This window comes from Hakea prostrata, chromosome 8 (assembly GCF_041222555.1).
Source record: "Hakea prostrata isolate BN-2017 chromosome 8, UWA_Hpros_2, whole genome shotgun sequence".
Classification (NCBI taxonomy): domain Eukaryota; kingdom Viridiplantae; phylum Streptophyta; class Magnoliopsida; order Proteales; family Proteaceae; genus Hakea; species Hakea prostrata.
The window spans coordinates 13,156,039-13,171,080 of record NC_142607.1 but is presented as its reverse complement, the minus strand read 5'-3'; the positions used below and the strand labels follow the sequence as shown (position 1 = coordinate 13,171,080).

The following is a 15,042-nucleotide window of genomic DNA, read 5'->3' as shown; positions in this document are numbered from 1 at the left end:
CAACACAGTGCTCTGAAAACTCTTAGTTGATACATCGAAAATTTACCTGTTGGGATTTTTAATAGTTTGTTTCGAAATTATAGGTATGTTTTAGTTTTAGATATTATCTATATTAAAATATGCAAGTTAAATATATATTTTTTTAATGCTGGTTTTTTCATCATTAAATGTTTGCTTAAGGTAGAAAATATGGCTTCTTATGTCAGCTTTCTTGTGCAGTGTCATGAACTTATTGGCAGAAATCTATTCCCAGGAAGAAATGATTCCTAAGATGTTTGGTTCGTTGAAAGAAAAAAAAGAGTTCGATCTTAATGAGTTAGTTCCGGTTGATGAGTATGGGGCAGTACTAAAGTCTGAGGAGAATCCTTATATCTTATCTACTCTGGCACCACGATTGTGGCCATTTATGAGGCATAGCATTACATCAGTTCGTCATTCAGCCATACGTACTTTGGTAAAGAAGTTTCTTTTAATAGTTGTCGTTAGTGTCATTAGGTGCTTGTTTATATACAGGTGTCCATTTTGGTTTCTACAAACATTACGGTGGAATTCTTAATTTTTTGGTTTTCTCCTTCTAATACACAATTACTATCTTCTTCTCTGTGTTGTCTGTGTGTGTGTGTGTGTGTGTGTGTGTGTGATTAATTGTTGAATAGCTGACAGAACTCTTCTGTAGGAACGCCTGCTTGAAGCGGGATATAGAGGGAGCTCTTCTGAGTCGAAACCTAGCTCTTTTTGGCCTTCTTTTATTTTGGGAGATACTCTTAGGATTGTTTTTCAGAATCTTCTCCTTGAATCAAATGAACAAATATTGCAATGTTCAGAGAGGGTTTGGAGTCTCCTACTACAGGTCTTTGTTTGGCACATGCATGCTTTTTCTTAAGCCTTACTAAATATTATTTCTTTTAATCTTGCGTTCTTGGTTAATTTCAGTGTCCTGAGCATGATTTGGAAACTGCTGCACGATCATATTTCCCTTCATGGATAGAACTTGCAACAACTCCATATGGTTCACCCTTGGATGCTACAAAAATGTTTTGGCCGGTAGCCCTTCCTCGCAAAAGTCATTTTAAAGCTGCCGCTAAGATGAGAGCGGCAAAGCTTGATAATGACTGCAGTATAAACTTTGGCTTTGATTCTGCAAAAGGAGTTGCTTCACAAGAAAGAAATGGTGATGTGACTACCAGCTTTGTTAAGATAATTGTTGGTGCTGATGGTCAGAAATCTGTCACTCATACACGAGTAGTTACTGCATCAGCTTTGGGTCTTCTAGCTTCTAAGTTACCTGAAGAGTCTTTACAATTTGTCATTGATCCATTATGGAGCAATCTTATCTCCTTGTCTGGGGTCCAAAGACAGGTTAACCTTTCATATATATTTTCTTTTCATCTTTCTTAACTCCTGAAATAAAAGTTCTGGTCTTTGCTTTTTTTTCTTACTTCGTGGTTAAATTTCTACTTTTGCAGGTGGCTTCCATGCTTCTTGTTTCTTGGTTCAAAGAGATTAAGAATAAGGATTTGGTTCGAACTCAAGGGGTTATGTCTGGGTTCATTGACCAGATTAGACAATGGTTGTTGGATTTGTTATCATGCACCAATCCTTCATTACCTACAAAAGATTCACCACTTCCTTATGGGGAGCTTTCAAGAACTTATGCCAAGATGCGTAACGAGGCCAGCCTGTTGCTTCGGATTACTGAATCATCTGCACTACTAAAGAATATGTTGATGGCTACTAAAATTAATCCTGACGCATTAAGTGTTGATGATGCAATTAATTTTGCATCTAAACTTTTGGTGCCAACTGACCAAGCAGCTGGGGAGGAAACTATAGAGAGACACCTCCTGGATGATTTTGAGTCATCAAAGCAACGACTTTTGACAACATCAGGCTATTTAAGATGTGTTCAGGTATGCCTTTTAACTTGAATGATTTTGCCTATATTCTTATAGTTCTGTTTCTTCACCTTTAGTGTATGAACCAATACTTTTGACTTCCATTCCTTTACTCAGTATGGAAATACTTGAATGACATATCATTCCTTTATTCAGTAGGATGATATACTTGAACGCCTGGGATGCTTAATAGTCAATTGGCCCATTATTTTCTGTGCCTGACTTGGGTGTGTGGTCATTTTTGTGGGTTCAGTGCAGTATACTTGCATGTGAGGAGCTCAGTATTAGTTAGCCATTTTTTAGTAATAGTTTGAAGAGGTGATTTGGGTTTCTGTTGTTGTCTCTGTATCTCTACTTTGTTTCTACTTTATATTTCTCTCTCTCCGAGCATTTAAATTATTTCCAGTTGTCATATTTTGATTATGTTTATTAGAGCTCTGAATATAATTTTTATTAAATATAACAAAAGAAAATGACTAGTGGTGGTATTGTACATATATAAAGTAATGATGTGGAACTATTATTACAATTATTGCAACTGCCTTAGGCTTTGTGATTTATCATATTTTTGTTAATTGAGTACCTATGGTATTTTATGCTTATATTTGCTATTTCTTATGTTGCTAATTGGAATTACCTGCAGAATAACTTGCATGTTACTGTATCAGCCTTAGTTGCTGCTGCGGTCGTCTGGATGTCTGAGCTGCCTGTCAGACTTAATCCAATTATTTTGCCCTTGATGGCTTCTATAAAAAAAGAGCAGGTAGTATTTAGAAAATTGTGGTACTAATATTGAGTATGTTTATGTCCCTACTAGCAAAGCTAATTTAAGCATAAATTCTAAGCTAATTTAAGCATAAATTCTTTACATCAGGAGGAAGTACTTCAGCAGAAGGCAGCTGAAGCCCTTGCTGAGCTTATTTATCGTTGTACCACACGCAAACCTAGTCCAAATGATAAGTTAATTAAGAACCTTTGTAGCTTGACATGCATGGATCCTTGTGAGACACCCCAAGCTGCAAACATCAATTCCATGGAGATTATTGATGATCAAGACTTGTTATCTTTTGGAAGAGGTGCAGGTCAACAGAAGACAAAAGTAAATTTGCTGTCTGGAGGGGAAGATCGATCAAAGGTTGAAGGCTTCATAAGCCGGCGGGGCTCAGAACTTGCACTGAAGTACTTGTGTGCAAGGTTTGGTGGTTTGCTATTTGATATGCTTCCTAAATTGTGGGATTGCCTTACTGAAGTCCTCAAGCCTTGGAACCTTCAAGGCACAGTGCCTTCAGATGATCAGCATATGTTGCAAGCCATTGATTCTGTCAAGGATCCACAGATCTTGATAAACAATATCCAGGTCATAATTCTTATCTTTTTTGGCTTTGAATGTCTCTTTATTCTGCAATCTGAATTTGAAACACTGCAAGCGTAATGTCATGTCATCCTTCTTAACATCCTTGTTCAATGAGTTATTACTACTTACGATAATTTTGGAGTCTTGGCACTACCGATTGCAATATTAGGTTTTCTTCGCTAGCTGTTAAAAGAAGATTCAACTTAATACATTGAAAATTGAAATTATGATGTATGATATTTTATCGCGTTCAGTATCAGGCTGTTAGGCTCCGTGTAAATTATTTAATCTTCCACTGAACTCACTCACAAATTTGGGATTTAGAAGAGCATAGTGCTGATTAAAAATTTGTAACTGTGATTCATTTAGTTCCTCTTTAAAAAAAAATCTTGTAAATTGCAATTACCTCAGACATAGCCTGGTCTTTAAGTTCTCAAATGCTTGAAACTTGAATGGTAACCCTCTCTTGTATTTTTGATGGGAAACCTGCAATACTTGGTCAAATGCTGCAACACCCCCCCACTCCCAAAAAAAGAAGAAGAAAAGAGATCCAATGGAAGTTGTTTGGATATCATCTGCAACTTACAGCTAGGTTCTGGTTTAAAATAACTTATCATTGGAATTTTAGAATGATGACAAGACCTGTTCCAAAAAATAAAGATAAAAACTGAAGGTCTACCTAGTGCACCCTAATTTGAGTTGTCAAACCATTTCATCAAACTATAACTTACTGCATCCTATCTGCAATTTTATTTTTCTGTTTTTTTATCTTCTATTATGGACATTGTATGTTGCCTTTTACTCCAGGTGGTACGTTCAGTTGCTTCTTTGCTGGATGATTCATTAAAGCCAAAATTGCTCTCTCTTCTACAATGTATCTTTGTATGTGTGCGCCATTACCATGTTGCTGTACGATTAGCTGCTGCAAGGTGTATTACGTCAATGGCAAAGTCGATGACAGTAAGCGTGATGAGGATTGTGATTGAGAAAACAATCCCAATGTTGGGGGATACAACATCTGTTCATACCAGACAAGGAGCTGGCATGCTAGTCAGTTTGCTTGTTCAAGGGCTGGGAGTAGAACTAGTCCCATATGCTCCTTTGTTAGTAGTGCCTCTACTGAGATGTATGAGTGATTGTGATCATGCTGTCAGGCAGAGTGTCACCCATAGTTTTGCTGCTCTTGTACCTCTTCTTCCTTTAGCAAGGGGCGCTCCACCACTAGAAGGGTTAAGTGAATGTTTATCTAAAAATGCAGAAGACGCTCAGTTCCTTGAGCAACTGCTTGACAACTCCAATATTGATGACTACCAGCTTTCCATTGATCTGAAAGTGACCCTGAGAAGGTAATTGTAAGCCTCCCATGTGATAAGATCCATATCTCAACGTTTTTCTGTCATTCATTATGTGCCGGCTTTAGTCAACATCTTTTATTTATCTTTAAGCAGTGGAATTTTGGTGTCTAGTGATTTGCAATGGCATTGTCATGTATTCTTGTAATTGCGTAATGTGCTTTTGGCCACTGTGGACTTTGAAATTTTAGATAATTGATCTGCAGTTCTTGCGTTGTCTTGTGCTATATACAAGATATGATTACATTTAAAGTGTAAAATATTTATACTGAATTATGTTTTGACTTGTGCTGGTAAATTTCATTTCGGCTGTTTTGGTTTAATTCCAGAATGGAATTTATCAGCATTATGGTAGCTCGAATGTAGGTTAATTGAAATATTCTAACAATCAATATATAAATTAAAGGGTTATAGTAAATTAAATGGAATATCGTACAAAATTTAAAGGGTTATCATAAATTAAATGGAATATCGTAGCATGAATATGCAGGACCTACAATATAAATTAATAGGCTGGACATTGAAAAACTGTTGAAATAGGCTACAAAATGGTTATGTTGTAGCTTAAATATAAGTGGGCTTTCATGTGGACCCAAATAAAACCAACAGATTCTGAATATGATTTGCCATGCATTTAGCTGAAACCACTGAAATATGAAATGACAGAAATGGACTGAAGTGACCTGTAACAGAAGCATCTCTGAAAAAACCAAAATACAGGGAGGAGAAGGAGAAGAGAAGAGAAAATGGAGGGGAGAGGGAGGAGGTGGGAGGGTTGTGCAATACGCAAGTCTCCGCCTCACAGACTATCTAGAAGATAGTGAACTTTCCTATCTGATTACAAGACAAAAAAAAGAAAAACAAATATATGAAAACAAAAAGGAAAGAAAATAAGCCTATGGTAGGTTCCTTGATCCAAGCTATGGGTTTAGAAGGGGCTAATTAAACTAATGTGTACATGGCCCATATGTACCTACAGTACACAAGTGCTTTGTACCCTACAGTACACAAATGTACCCTTACATAGGCAATATTTTAACATGATGAGATTATAGAGACACGTCCCCAAAAACTCTCATTGTATCGTCTGCTTTGGGTTGGTGATGTTTTCCTAGATTGGTAGGAGACCAACTAAGAGCTTGTATCTTGGATCTAGGATGAGCTGTTAAAGCGCGAGTAGGTGCAATTAGGGTTTTAGGACAAAAGTAGGGTTAGGGTTGTCAAGCAATGAAGGTTTCTTGATGTTTGGATGATTGGTTGATGCAAATCCAGTACTGAATTGGTGTATTCTCCTTTAAAATCAACCTAGAGTTGATAGATAGAGTCTTGGGCCTTTGTCCCATAGGTTTATGTGGTCATGGGCAGCCTATGGGCCAAAAAGTTGAGTGTCTAGGCCAACTATGAAAATAGCTTAATTAACTGGTTTAATTATGTGAAGTCTACCTAATTTATGTTATAGTAAGCACAAAATATTCTTTTATATTTTATTTTAGTTTAGTGTTGAGTCACAAGTATAGTAGGAGTCCTAGGTCTAATAGGCTCTTAGGTTCTGTTTCTTTTAGGAGCACAATTTGTTTTTCTATTATCACTTGTAAGCATAGTATGAAATCTTGCCATTTCAGTACTAAGAGAAAAGAACCCATGGCTGATATTCGAGTTGCAAAGTTTCACTAAATTTTGCCAAAATCTGGAAAATTTAGGTGAAATTTTGAAAATTCCAAGGGGTTGTATCGTACAGGGCTTATGGCTATGGATATGGATATGGTGGAACGTATGGTGGTTCATTTGCTGATTCCAGTAGCATGTCTGCATATGGGTATGGAGATGGATCAGGTGGCTCATTTGTGGACTCCATCTTTGGATATCCATCAGCATTGCTAGTTATGCCAGTTTTGCGATTGGGTTATAGTCCATGGCCATATGGCATGTTCCCTAGGGTAAGATATCTTCTTAATGTTAATGATGCTACCTGTAGATGGGTAGCGATGGACTATATGGATAATTTTATCTATACTATGTCATGCCTGCTTATGTCTAGTATTCAAAGTACTCCTTGATGACCTAGGGGATGGATCCAACCCAACCCCTACTTGTATATTGAATTCTACTTGTATTTGTTGTTGTATTTTAATGAAAATCTTAGTGTTGTCTTGCATTATATCCATATTTATATTTGTGAATGCATGTTTCAGACTACGAGTTTCACCCGCATACAGCTGGGCATGTACCGATCAAATACTACCACTTTGGGTTAGGTTTTAGGCAAAAATAACACTTCCATTGTATGTATTGGCCTCAAATTAGGTTGAATTTCGAAAACCAGCCGTCAGAAACACCAAACCCACCGAATGTTTCCCTAATCATCCTAGGTTCAGACTACGTATCACGAATGACGAAACACACCCTATGCTTCTTTGTTACAACCCATAGTGATTTTGTTAATACTCCAATAATCCAATCATCCTAAACCAACCCATATTTATCCTAACTTGTTCCTAGGATCCTCTTTAATCCCTAAATTCATTTTCTTTTTAATTCCTACAGCCCACTTAGGTTTTTGTTAATCCCAGTCTTATCCCAAAACCCCAATTTTCCCAAACTTGATCATCCCATCCGGATCTGTTAATAATCTTGTATTCTCAGATTTAGTTCTTTATTTGCTGGTTCAAAAGAGACCGGATTCTGTGCTAACCTTAATTTTAGGGAAATACTTACACATCTCCTAACCCTAAAATTGGGGTTACATCATATACCACTTTATTTACTTAAGCAATGCAAGAGTGAGATGGATTGTGTTAATTAATTAAACTAAACTAATGATCCCAACACACTTTCATCTAAAAAAAATGATAATGGTCCTAATCAAAGCATCTAACGAAGTTGGTAGTTGGATAAAAAAATGGAAAACCTAACCATCATCATTTAACAAATAACAAGTGATACGTAAAGTTATAAGAACGAATAACTTACAACAATAAGTAAATTTGACCTTAACTAGAGAGAGGTATGATTGCAGGCATCTCTAATCAAGGATCCATTGGGGAAGGGCAACAAAATTGTAAATAGATGAAAATAAGAATATTATATTAACTTATTAAGAATAACGGGTTGTCAGGTTTGGGAGTTTTTTTTTTGGGGTGGGGGGGGGACATTAGCGATGAAGGGTGTTTGAAACTTTAATCTTGAATTGTGAATACATGGTCGATTTGAAATTCTACTAACCCTAAAAACCAATATGGACAAGACCAAATGTGAGGTTGCTAGGCTTGGAGAAAGATAAATCATATAAAAGAAATCCTTACTTAAAAGAAACATTGAAGACTTGCATTAACTAAATATAAAGATTACAACTTGCTTGAATGAATACAACAATGGGAATTAAAAAAAGGAGGCAAGTTACATTAATTAAAATTACATTCAAAAAATTAAACCCTAAACATCATGTCTAAACTCGAAGCCAAAACCATTAGATAAGAGAGAAGACCTCAATTACTAACGAGAAGTGTACTAATGGGAGTGAGAGAGGGGAGGGTATTTATAGAGGGATGGTAGGGAGAGAAAAAATTAAGAAGAGAATTAATATTTGAACAAAGAGGAGAAAGAAAAAGGGAATAGAAATAGAATGGAATACATGGATAGAAGAGAGGGAAGAGGGGAGAGAGGAGGACATAAGGGAAGAAAAGGGACAGACAGGAAAAAAAGAAGGTGTATGGTCGTGCGTGTTGGATTCAAAAGAAAATAATAAGAAAAAAAGTAAAGGTGGACAAAGAGACAAAAAAGAAGGGAAGAAAGAGAGAAATCTAATATATTTTGATAAAATCTGACAGAATAAAATAAAATGAAATAAAAGGCTTACAAAAATTGTAGGATAATATGAAGGAATTGGAATGAGGCATTTCATATGAGGAGAGAGAATGAGATATATAAGGAGAGAGAATCTCAATCCTTGACTGCATGTGGATCCCATATCTGTACACTTGCATCTCCTTTCTTTTGCAAACGTGAAACATATATGTCCATGAAACTTCTGTTCTGACTTCTGAGATGGTTTAGGCGTATAGCAACCAATAAAGTAGTCAAAGCTAAACTCTTCAACCAGAGTTTTCTTTGTTAGATTTATCAGACGGAAACCACATGATGAGGAAGGCAAGTTAATATAGATGTTGGATGTGGTATCCCACATTCCCACCAGGCCGCAGCAACGTTGGAGGCAATATCCCTCCCAGCATCTCCTCTGACGACTTGATGAACCTTTACTGCTGTTGCTGCAGAAACCCCTCTCCATTGTGTTTATGCTACTCTCAAGCTCACAGTCACTGCCTCAAACCAACAGAAGTCCTTTACCATCCAAACAAGGTGGGAAGGATTCTGAAACCAAGCTCTCTCTAACTGTCCCACCCGACCAAACTAGGTGGGAAGGGATAATACAAGAAATTTACTCAGTTTCGAATTATTCTGTCACCCCACTACGCAAGGACCCATTTTTGAGAATGCCACTTTCCAACCCGTTCTCTTAAACAGACTGGGCTTATGGTCCCCCACCACAAAAGCCCCACTGCTACCCCTGAGCAACTCTTGGTCAAATGCAAATGGTTTGCACCTTGACTTGTCCACAGGTGCATCCTGCCACTCAGGCAGGCTACTGAAGCACTTGCAAAGGTGCTGTGAGGTATGCAGTTGATGGTAAACATATATTTTTCTTCTCACAAGTGTTTGCAGCCTTTGGAGCTATCTTGTTATACCATCTTGGTTGTCTTCATAATTTTGGGTCTTAAAAATGTATTCTTCTGATGTTTTCCTCTCTTTTTTCAATCGAGAGAGAGTTAGATGGTTCTTTATTTATGTTCGTTGGTTATAAATAAATCTGTTTGGTGTTCATAGGTATCAGCAAGAAGGTATAAACTGGTTGGCTTTCTTGAGACGGTTCAAGCTCCATGGGATTTTATGTGATGATATGGGACTTGGGAAGACACTGCAGGCATCAGCAATTGTTGCATCTGATATAGCAGAACACCGTGCTTCCAAGAATGAGAAGGATCCTGTATCTCTAATTATTTGCCCATCAACACTAGTTGGACATTGGGCCTATGAAATAGAGAAATTTATTGATCCTTCTGTAATGATTCCTCTACAGTATGTTGGTTCTGCTCAAGAACGTATTTCACTTAGATGTCTTTTTGAAAAGCATAATGTCGTCATAACATCCTATGATGTAGTCCGCAAGGACATTGACTACCTTAAACAGCAACTCTGGAATTACTGTATTTTAGATGAGGGGCATATTATAAAAAATGCCAAATCTAAAATTACAACTGCGGTAAAGCAGCTTAAAGCTGAACACCGGCTGCTACTCAGTGGAACACCAATCCAGGTGGGTTTAGCCTTGAGATTCACACTGAACATTGGTTAAGTAGTGAAGGTCTGAAACTGAAGTTTTTCTAATGACTGGTTTACAGAATAACATCTTGGAGTTATGGTCACTTTTTGACTTTCTGATGCCTGGGTTTCTTGGAACAGAGAGACAAGTGAGTTAACAACTTTGATATTTTATCTTATTTCTTTCAATTTGAATTGTACTTGTTTTTATTCATCTGTTACATGTCATAAGCATCCTTCCTCTGATAAGGTGAGCATAAGAAATCATTTTTAAGATATTCGTCCATCCTGGATGGATTATATCACATGATGTACAACATTTAAGATTATCATACTGTTGGTTTTGCAAAAATTCTATACTTACCCAGCAATTGATGGTTGTCGAAGTCCAAGATGTCTAGATGTAGAAGTAACCTCCAGTTACTTTTCACATCATATGAGAGTTATCATCTAACTGTTGCTTTGATCCATTCTCCTACTCCCAATTCCTTCTGCATGGTTCAGGATCTCTTTAAGATTTCTCAAATTAAGAAGCTAAGTTAAGAGCTAAACAACTGCGCCGGTTGTCATACTGAGAAAATAGGCACCAACTTCCTGTGTTACCAAAACACTCATGAAAGAAAGAGAAAATGAAAGAAAACTTACATGTACTGTGGACAGAAAAGTGTCAGGCATGGTTACCACTGTATTGATTGAAGAAATAGAAATTTTAGAATTCAATTGTACATTTTATTGAGTCATATTTAATCTGCAATGTCTGATGGTAAATCTAATTCATTGTGTAATCATCTCACTGGTACTGACTTTGGGATTCTGGATGTTTCTTTTTCTCTCTATGAAATGCACCTGTGTCACTACTGACTCAAATTGCCTTCAGTTCCAAGCCACTTATGGGAAGCCACTGGTAGCAGCTAGGGATCCTAAATGTTCTGCCAAGGATGCTGAAGCAGGGGTGCTTGCAATGGAAGCATTACATAAACAGGTTCCACCTTCACTGACGTATATTCTTGTGCATTTTAAGTGCAATTAATATTAATGCGCTATATCATGCTCTGGGTGCCATATAAAGGATCTCCTGGTTCATTATGAACTCACTTAAACTTCTTTAAACTAGGTAATGCCCTTCCTCCTGCGTCGAACAAAGGATGAGGTTTTGTCTGATTTGCCTGAGAAAATCATTCAGGATAGATTCTGTGATCTCAGCCCTGTCCAGTTAAGACTTTATGAACAGTTTTCTGGTTCAGATGCGAGAAAAGAAATTTCAACCTTGGTTCATATGGATGACTCAGAGGATACTGGGGAAGGACGTAGCGCTTCACCAAGAGCATCTTCACATGTCTTCCAGGTAATGTGGAAAAATGAACATTGCTTATACAAATTATAGAGCATTCAATGGTCTTGTTCTAATTGCTGTTTATGTTATAGGCGCTTCAATACCTGCTGAAACTTTGTAGTCATCCATTGCTTGTCCTTGGTGAAAAGCTTCCAGGTCATCTCTTGAGCATTCTATCCAGTATCATGCCTGGCATTGATGACATCATTTCAAACCTTCATGAACTGCACCACTCTCCCAAATTGGTTGCTCTCCATGAAATTCTAGAAGAATGTGGTATAGGCTCTGATACTTCAAGTTCTGAAGGTGCTGTCGGTGTTGGGCAGCACAGGGTTTTGATTTTTGCTCAGCACAAAGTAAATTTCTCTTCCATGCTCGGTTAGAGTTATGGTGTATTAGGTTTTAGATATAATTATTATCCTTGCTCAATGATTGTATGTTTTGTAGGCCCTTCTGGACATAATTGAAAAAGATTTGTTTCAAGCACATATGAAGAGGTGAGTGTCAAAAAAACTTGATTCATCCTTCTTGTAACTTTATGGTACATTTCTTGCATGCTGTTCTCTCTTTTGTAGAGCCTAAATCTGTTAAACTGATAAACTTGTGCTTTTTCTGTTGTGAATGGTAACAATGGTTACTGGCCTAAAATCCATGTTACTTAGGTCCCAATAATACCAGTATCTGTCAAACAGGTGGATCCACCTGCCATAGACTTTGGTATGAGAATTGGGTGCCAGTGTCTGTCAAGCAGTCAAACCCACCTGTACCACAAGACTTAGGATACAAGGATACATAGTTGTCATTGGCAGCTAGGCAACGCAAGGCATTGAGGGTTACCTAGGTCACCCGCGTAGCATTTTGTAGGCTCCCTAGGCATGCATCACATGACTATGTATAATATACATAGCAATGATAATTTTATATTATTTTTGCTTATGTGAAACTTAGAAGCCATATCAATGCAGTATGCCATAAATATACTAATAATGACCTAATATGATGCAGCCTCACGGCCCTCACTCGAATAAGTCTTGTTCTTCCAAGATCATTAGGGTGAGACATTACTTAGAGGTGCAAATGTAAATTTTGGGTATAGTATATAGGATGTTTCTTGAATTGGTTCCCAGTTGGGTTTGAATTAGTGACTGCTAACTTTCCTGTTTATGGTAATCGGGTTAGATTTGGTTTTTGGGACTGGTGGTTAAGTTTGGGTGGTCCTTGAGATATGGAATGAATGATTATGAGAACTGGGTGAAACATGGATCGAATCTGGCTCTTATTACCTAGAATAATCTCCTCAAGTTTCAATTAGTTTGTGATGTGAACATGGATCTAGGGTTGGATCGATTGGAATAATATCCTAGTTCTAGGCTCACAGGATTTCTTTTCTAGGGTTGGAATACCCTTCAGTGGAGGGTTTTTGATAGATTTTTAAGTGCTAGCGTTAGGCTAAGGTAGGTAGGTTCGACCAAGCATAGGGTTTTAGGGTTTTGTATTTAAGCCTGTAATCCTGCAGTTATTATTGATTTCGGATCTGGAATTGAGGTTAGGGTTTTGGGAATTTATGGTTTCTTATTAATGAAGTTAAGTTGTTGAATTTTAGGGTTTTAGGTGTTGGAAGGGGCTGGAAGTTGGATAGAAGGAAGGGGGCTGTAGCTTGATTCTAATTCTGAAAGGGGAAGGGTTTAGGTCAAGGGGTAGGATCCTGTTAGTCTTAAAACACTCGCTGCAAATCTGAATTTGAATGTTACTGCAATTCCAGATGTGCCACATGCTGGTAGAGAAGAAAGGGAGAAGAAAAATGGAGGGGGATGTGCTGGAATGATAGATTGGGTTATGGGAGGATAGGGGATTAAATAATAGTGTGATGAGGGAGGGTTTCTAAGGCTGCCGCAGTGGTTGGAAGGGGCTCCCTAAGATGGAAATGAAGGGGCTGGAATTCCAGAAACTAGGGTTACAAGGTTGGGGAAGCCTTGCGGGTGGGAGAGAAGAAAGGGGAAATGGCACTTTCTTTTTGTTGGGGCGGGGGGTTGGAGTGGGCTGGTACTTGGAATTGAATTAGGGTTTCTGAACTTGAAGAAGAATGCTGAAATTTAGAAAATTCTGCTGAAATCACTCACTTGAAAAGTTGAAATAGCCTATGGCCCCCTCTAGGGAACCCTCAGCCTCTCTGTCTTTCCTCCAACACTAATGTTGTATCCATTAATCAACTTGTGGATTACAAGGTTTGACGCCTTATTTATAGCCAATTGAAAGAAATTAAACTAGGACTCTAACTTGAAATGCTAGTCAAGCTGGAACTCCTAATTGACTTGGACCTTAACTTACACAAGGAATCTTCATAACTTACTCTAGAGGAATCCAATTTGAATTCTAAGAGTGGATATATATTCCTTGCAAAGAGTAGGACAACTCCAGGGGACTCCTCTATAAACTAGGAATCCAACTCCAATCTTTAATAACTTGAAAGATAAGGACTCAAATTTGAAAATAGAAGTAGATCTAGGGTCCCACAAACATGACGGACAACTATACCCTAATATGGACTCAACAAAAATTTGTAAAAATGACCAAAAAATACCCCTAGTGGTACTGGGGGCCGTAGGGCTTAGGGGAACAACCCTAGGCCCTATTTCGGCCCTGAATTTGGTTTTCATCAGTTTGGATGGATTAATTGTAAGATATTAGGTTTCTTGACTTTGGAGGGAAGTTGGACATGGTAGAAGAGCTCGCTCGAGAGCGAGATCTCTCCACCTTGAAAAACCGAGATCTTGCCTAGATATACAATTTTTTGGCGTCAACTCGGTGACCCATCTTGGTGGGTTTTAGGGTCTCAATTGGGTTGAAACTTGGTATTTAGCTTATTTAAGGCCTTTTGAACACATTGGTGGCCTTGGATTTGTCATAAAACAACCCTAAGCATGATTTCTAAGTCTACCCATAGTGTGAAACAAAAATGTTAAGGACTAGGAAATGCAAGGTTATACAACATGTAATATAGAACCTTTAAGGCATATAAATGAAAAGCAAGTGTATCAAATGCATCAAGTAACCTAAATGTTATCAAAATTCCATTCATATGAGTATCACAATCTCAATTTTCAAGAATAGAATAATAAACTTATACAACCATTAAAATTTCTATATAAGTCATTAAATTATAAGTTCATAAGACATGCAAAGAATGATTGATCTTCCTTCAACGTTGTAGATGTGCGAAGAGTAGTTGCAGGTGAAAATCCAGCCGAAATCCACAAAAAAAATGCAAAAATTGAGAGTTCCAACGACATCCAGGGCGAGATATGGCGAGATCTCGAGCGAGATATCCAACTCTCTACTCTCAACCTCCATCACTTGCCTATTTGAAAATGCGAGATATCGCACGGGATCTCCTACCATGAAGTTGGTTGATAGAAACAAGAATGATCAGATCTGGGAGTTGGCTGGTCTGTTTAGGCTCAAACTTGGATAGAAGGTAGGAGGGATGGATGGTGATTGATAGTTAAAATTGGGATGAAACTTGTGGCATGTTGGGAGATCTAGCAGTTTCAGGGTGTGACTGGAAGAGAGGTGATTGAACCAGAATTAGGGTTTCTAAAACAGAAAATAAAGGGATTGGATGGGGATGGAGGAGGGCTTCCAACAGCACCTGGATGGAACCTTGAATGGAGCCTTATGGATGCTGGGATTCACCTGAAGATGGGAGTTCGAAGGCTGTCCTGTACAGCCACA

At 37.9% G+C, this 15,042-nt stretch overlaps 1 protein-coding gene across 1 annotated transcript in view; it reads left to right on the top strand.

Annotated features, from left to right (window-relative positions):
- RGD3 (ROOT GROWTH DEFECTIVE 3) overlaps positions 1 to 15,042 on the top strand; it is a 52,771-nt gene that overhangs the window by 30,974 nt on the left and 6,755 nt on the right. The window contains exons 13-25 of the mRNA XM_089165023.1: positions 220 to 454; positions 677 to 850; positions 934 to 1,359; positions 1,467 to 1,910; positions 2,539 to 2,658; positions 2,770 to 3,252; positions 4,057 to 4,595; positions 9,483 to 9,972; positions 10,058 to 10,126; positions 10,855 to 10,959; positions 11,092 to 11,322; positions 11,403 to 11,666; positions 11,758 to 11,807. Of these exons, the coding sequence (XP_089021149.1) occupies positions 220 to 454; positions 677 to 850; positions 934 to 1,359; positions 1,467 to 1,910; positions 2,539 to 2,658; positions 2,770 to 3,252; positions 4,057 to 4,595; positions 9,483 to 9,972; positions 10,058 to 10,126; positions 10,855 to 10,959; positions 11,092 to 11,322; positions 11,403 to 11,666; positions 11,758 to 11,807 (3,630 nt within the window). The remainder of the gene's footprint in view (positions 1 to 219; positions 455 to 676; positions 851 to 933; positions 1,360 to 1,466; positions 1,911 to 2,538; positions 2,659 to 2,769; positions 3,253 to 4,056; positions 4,596 to 9,482; positions 9,973 to 10,057; positions 10,127 to 10,854; positions 10,960 to 11,091; positions 11,323 to 11,402; positions 11,667 to 11,757; positions 11,808 to 15,042) is intronic.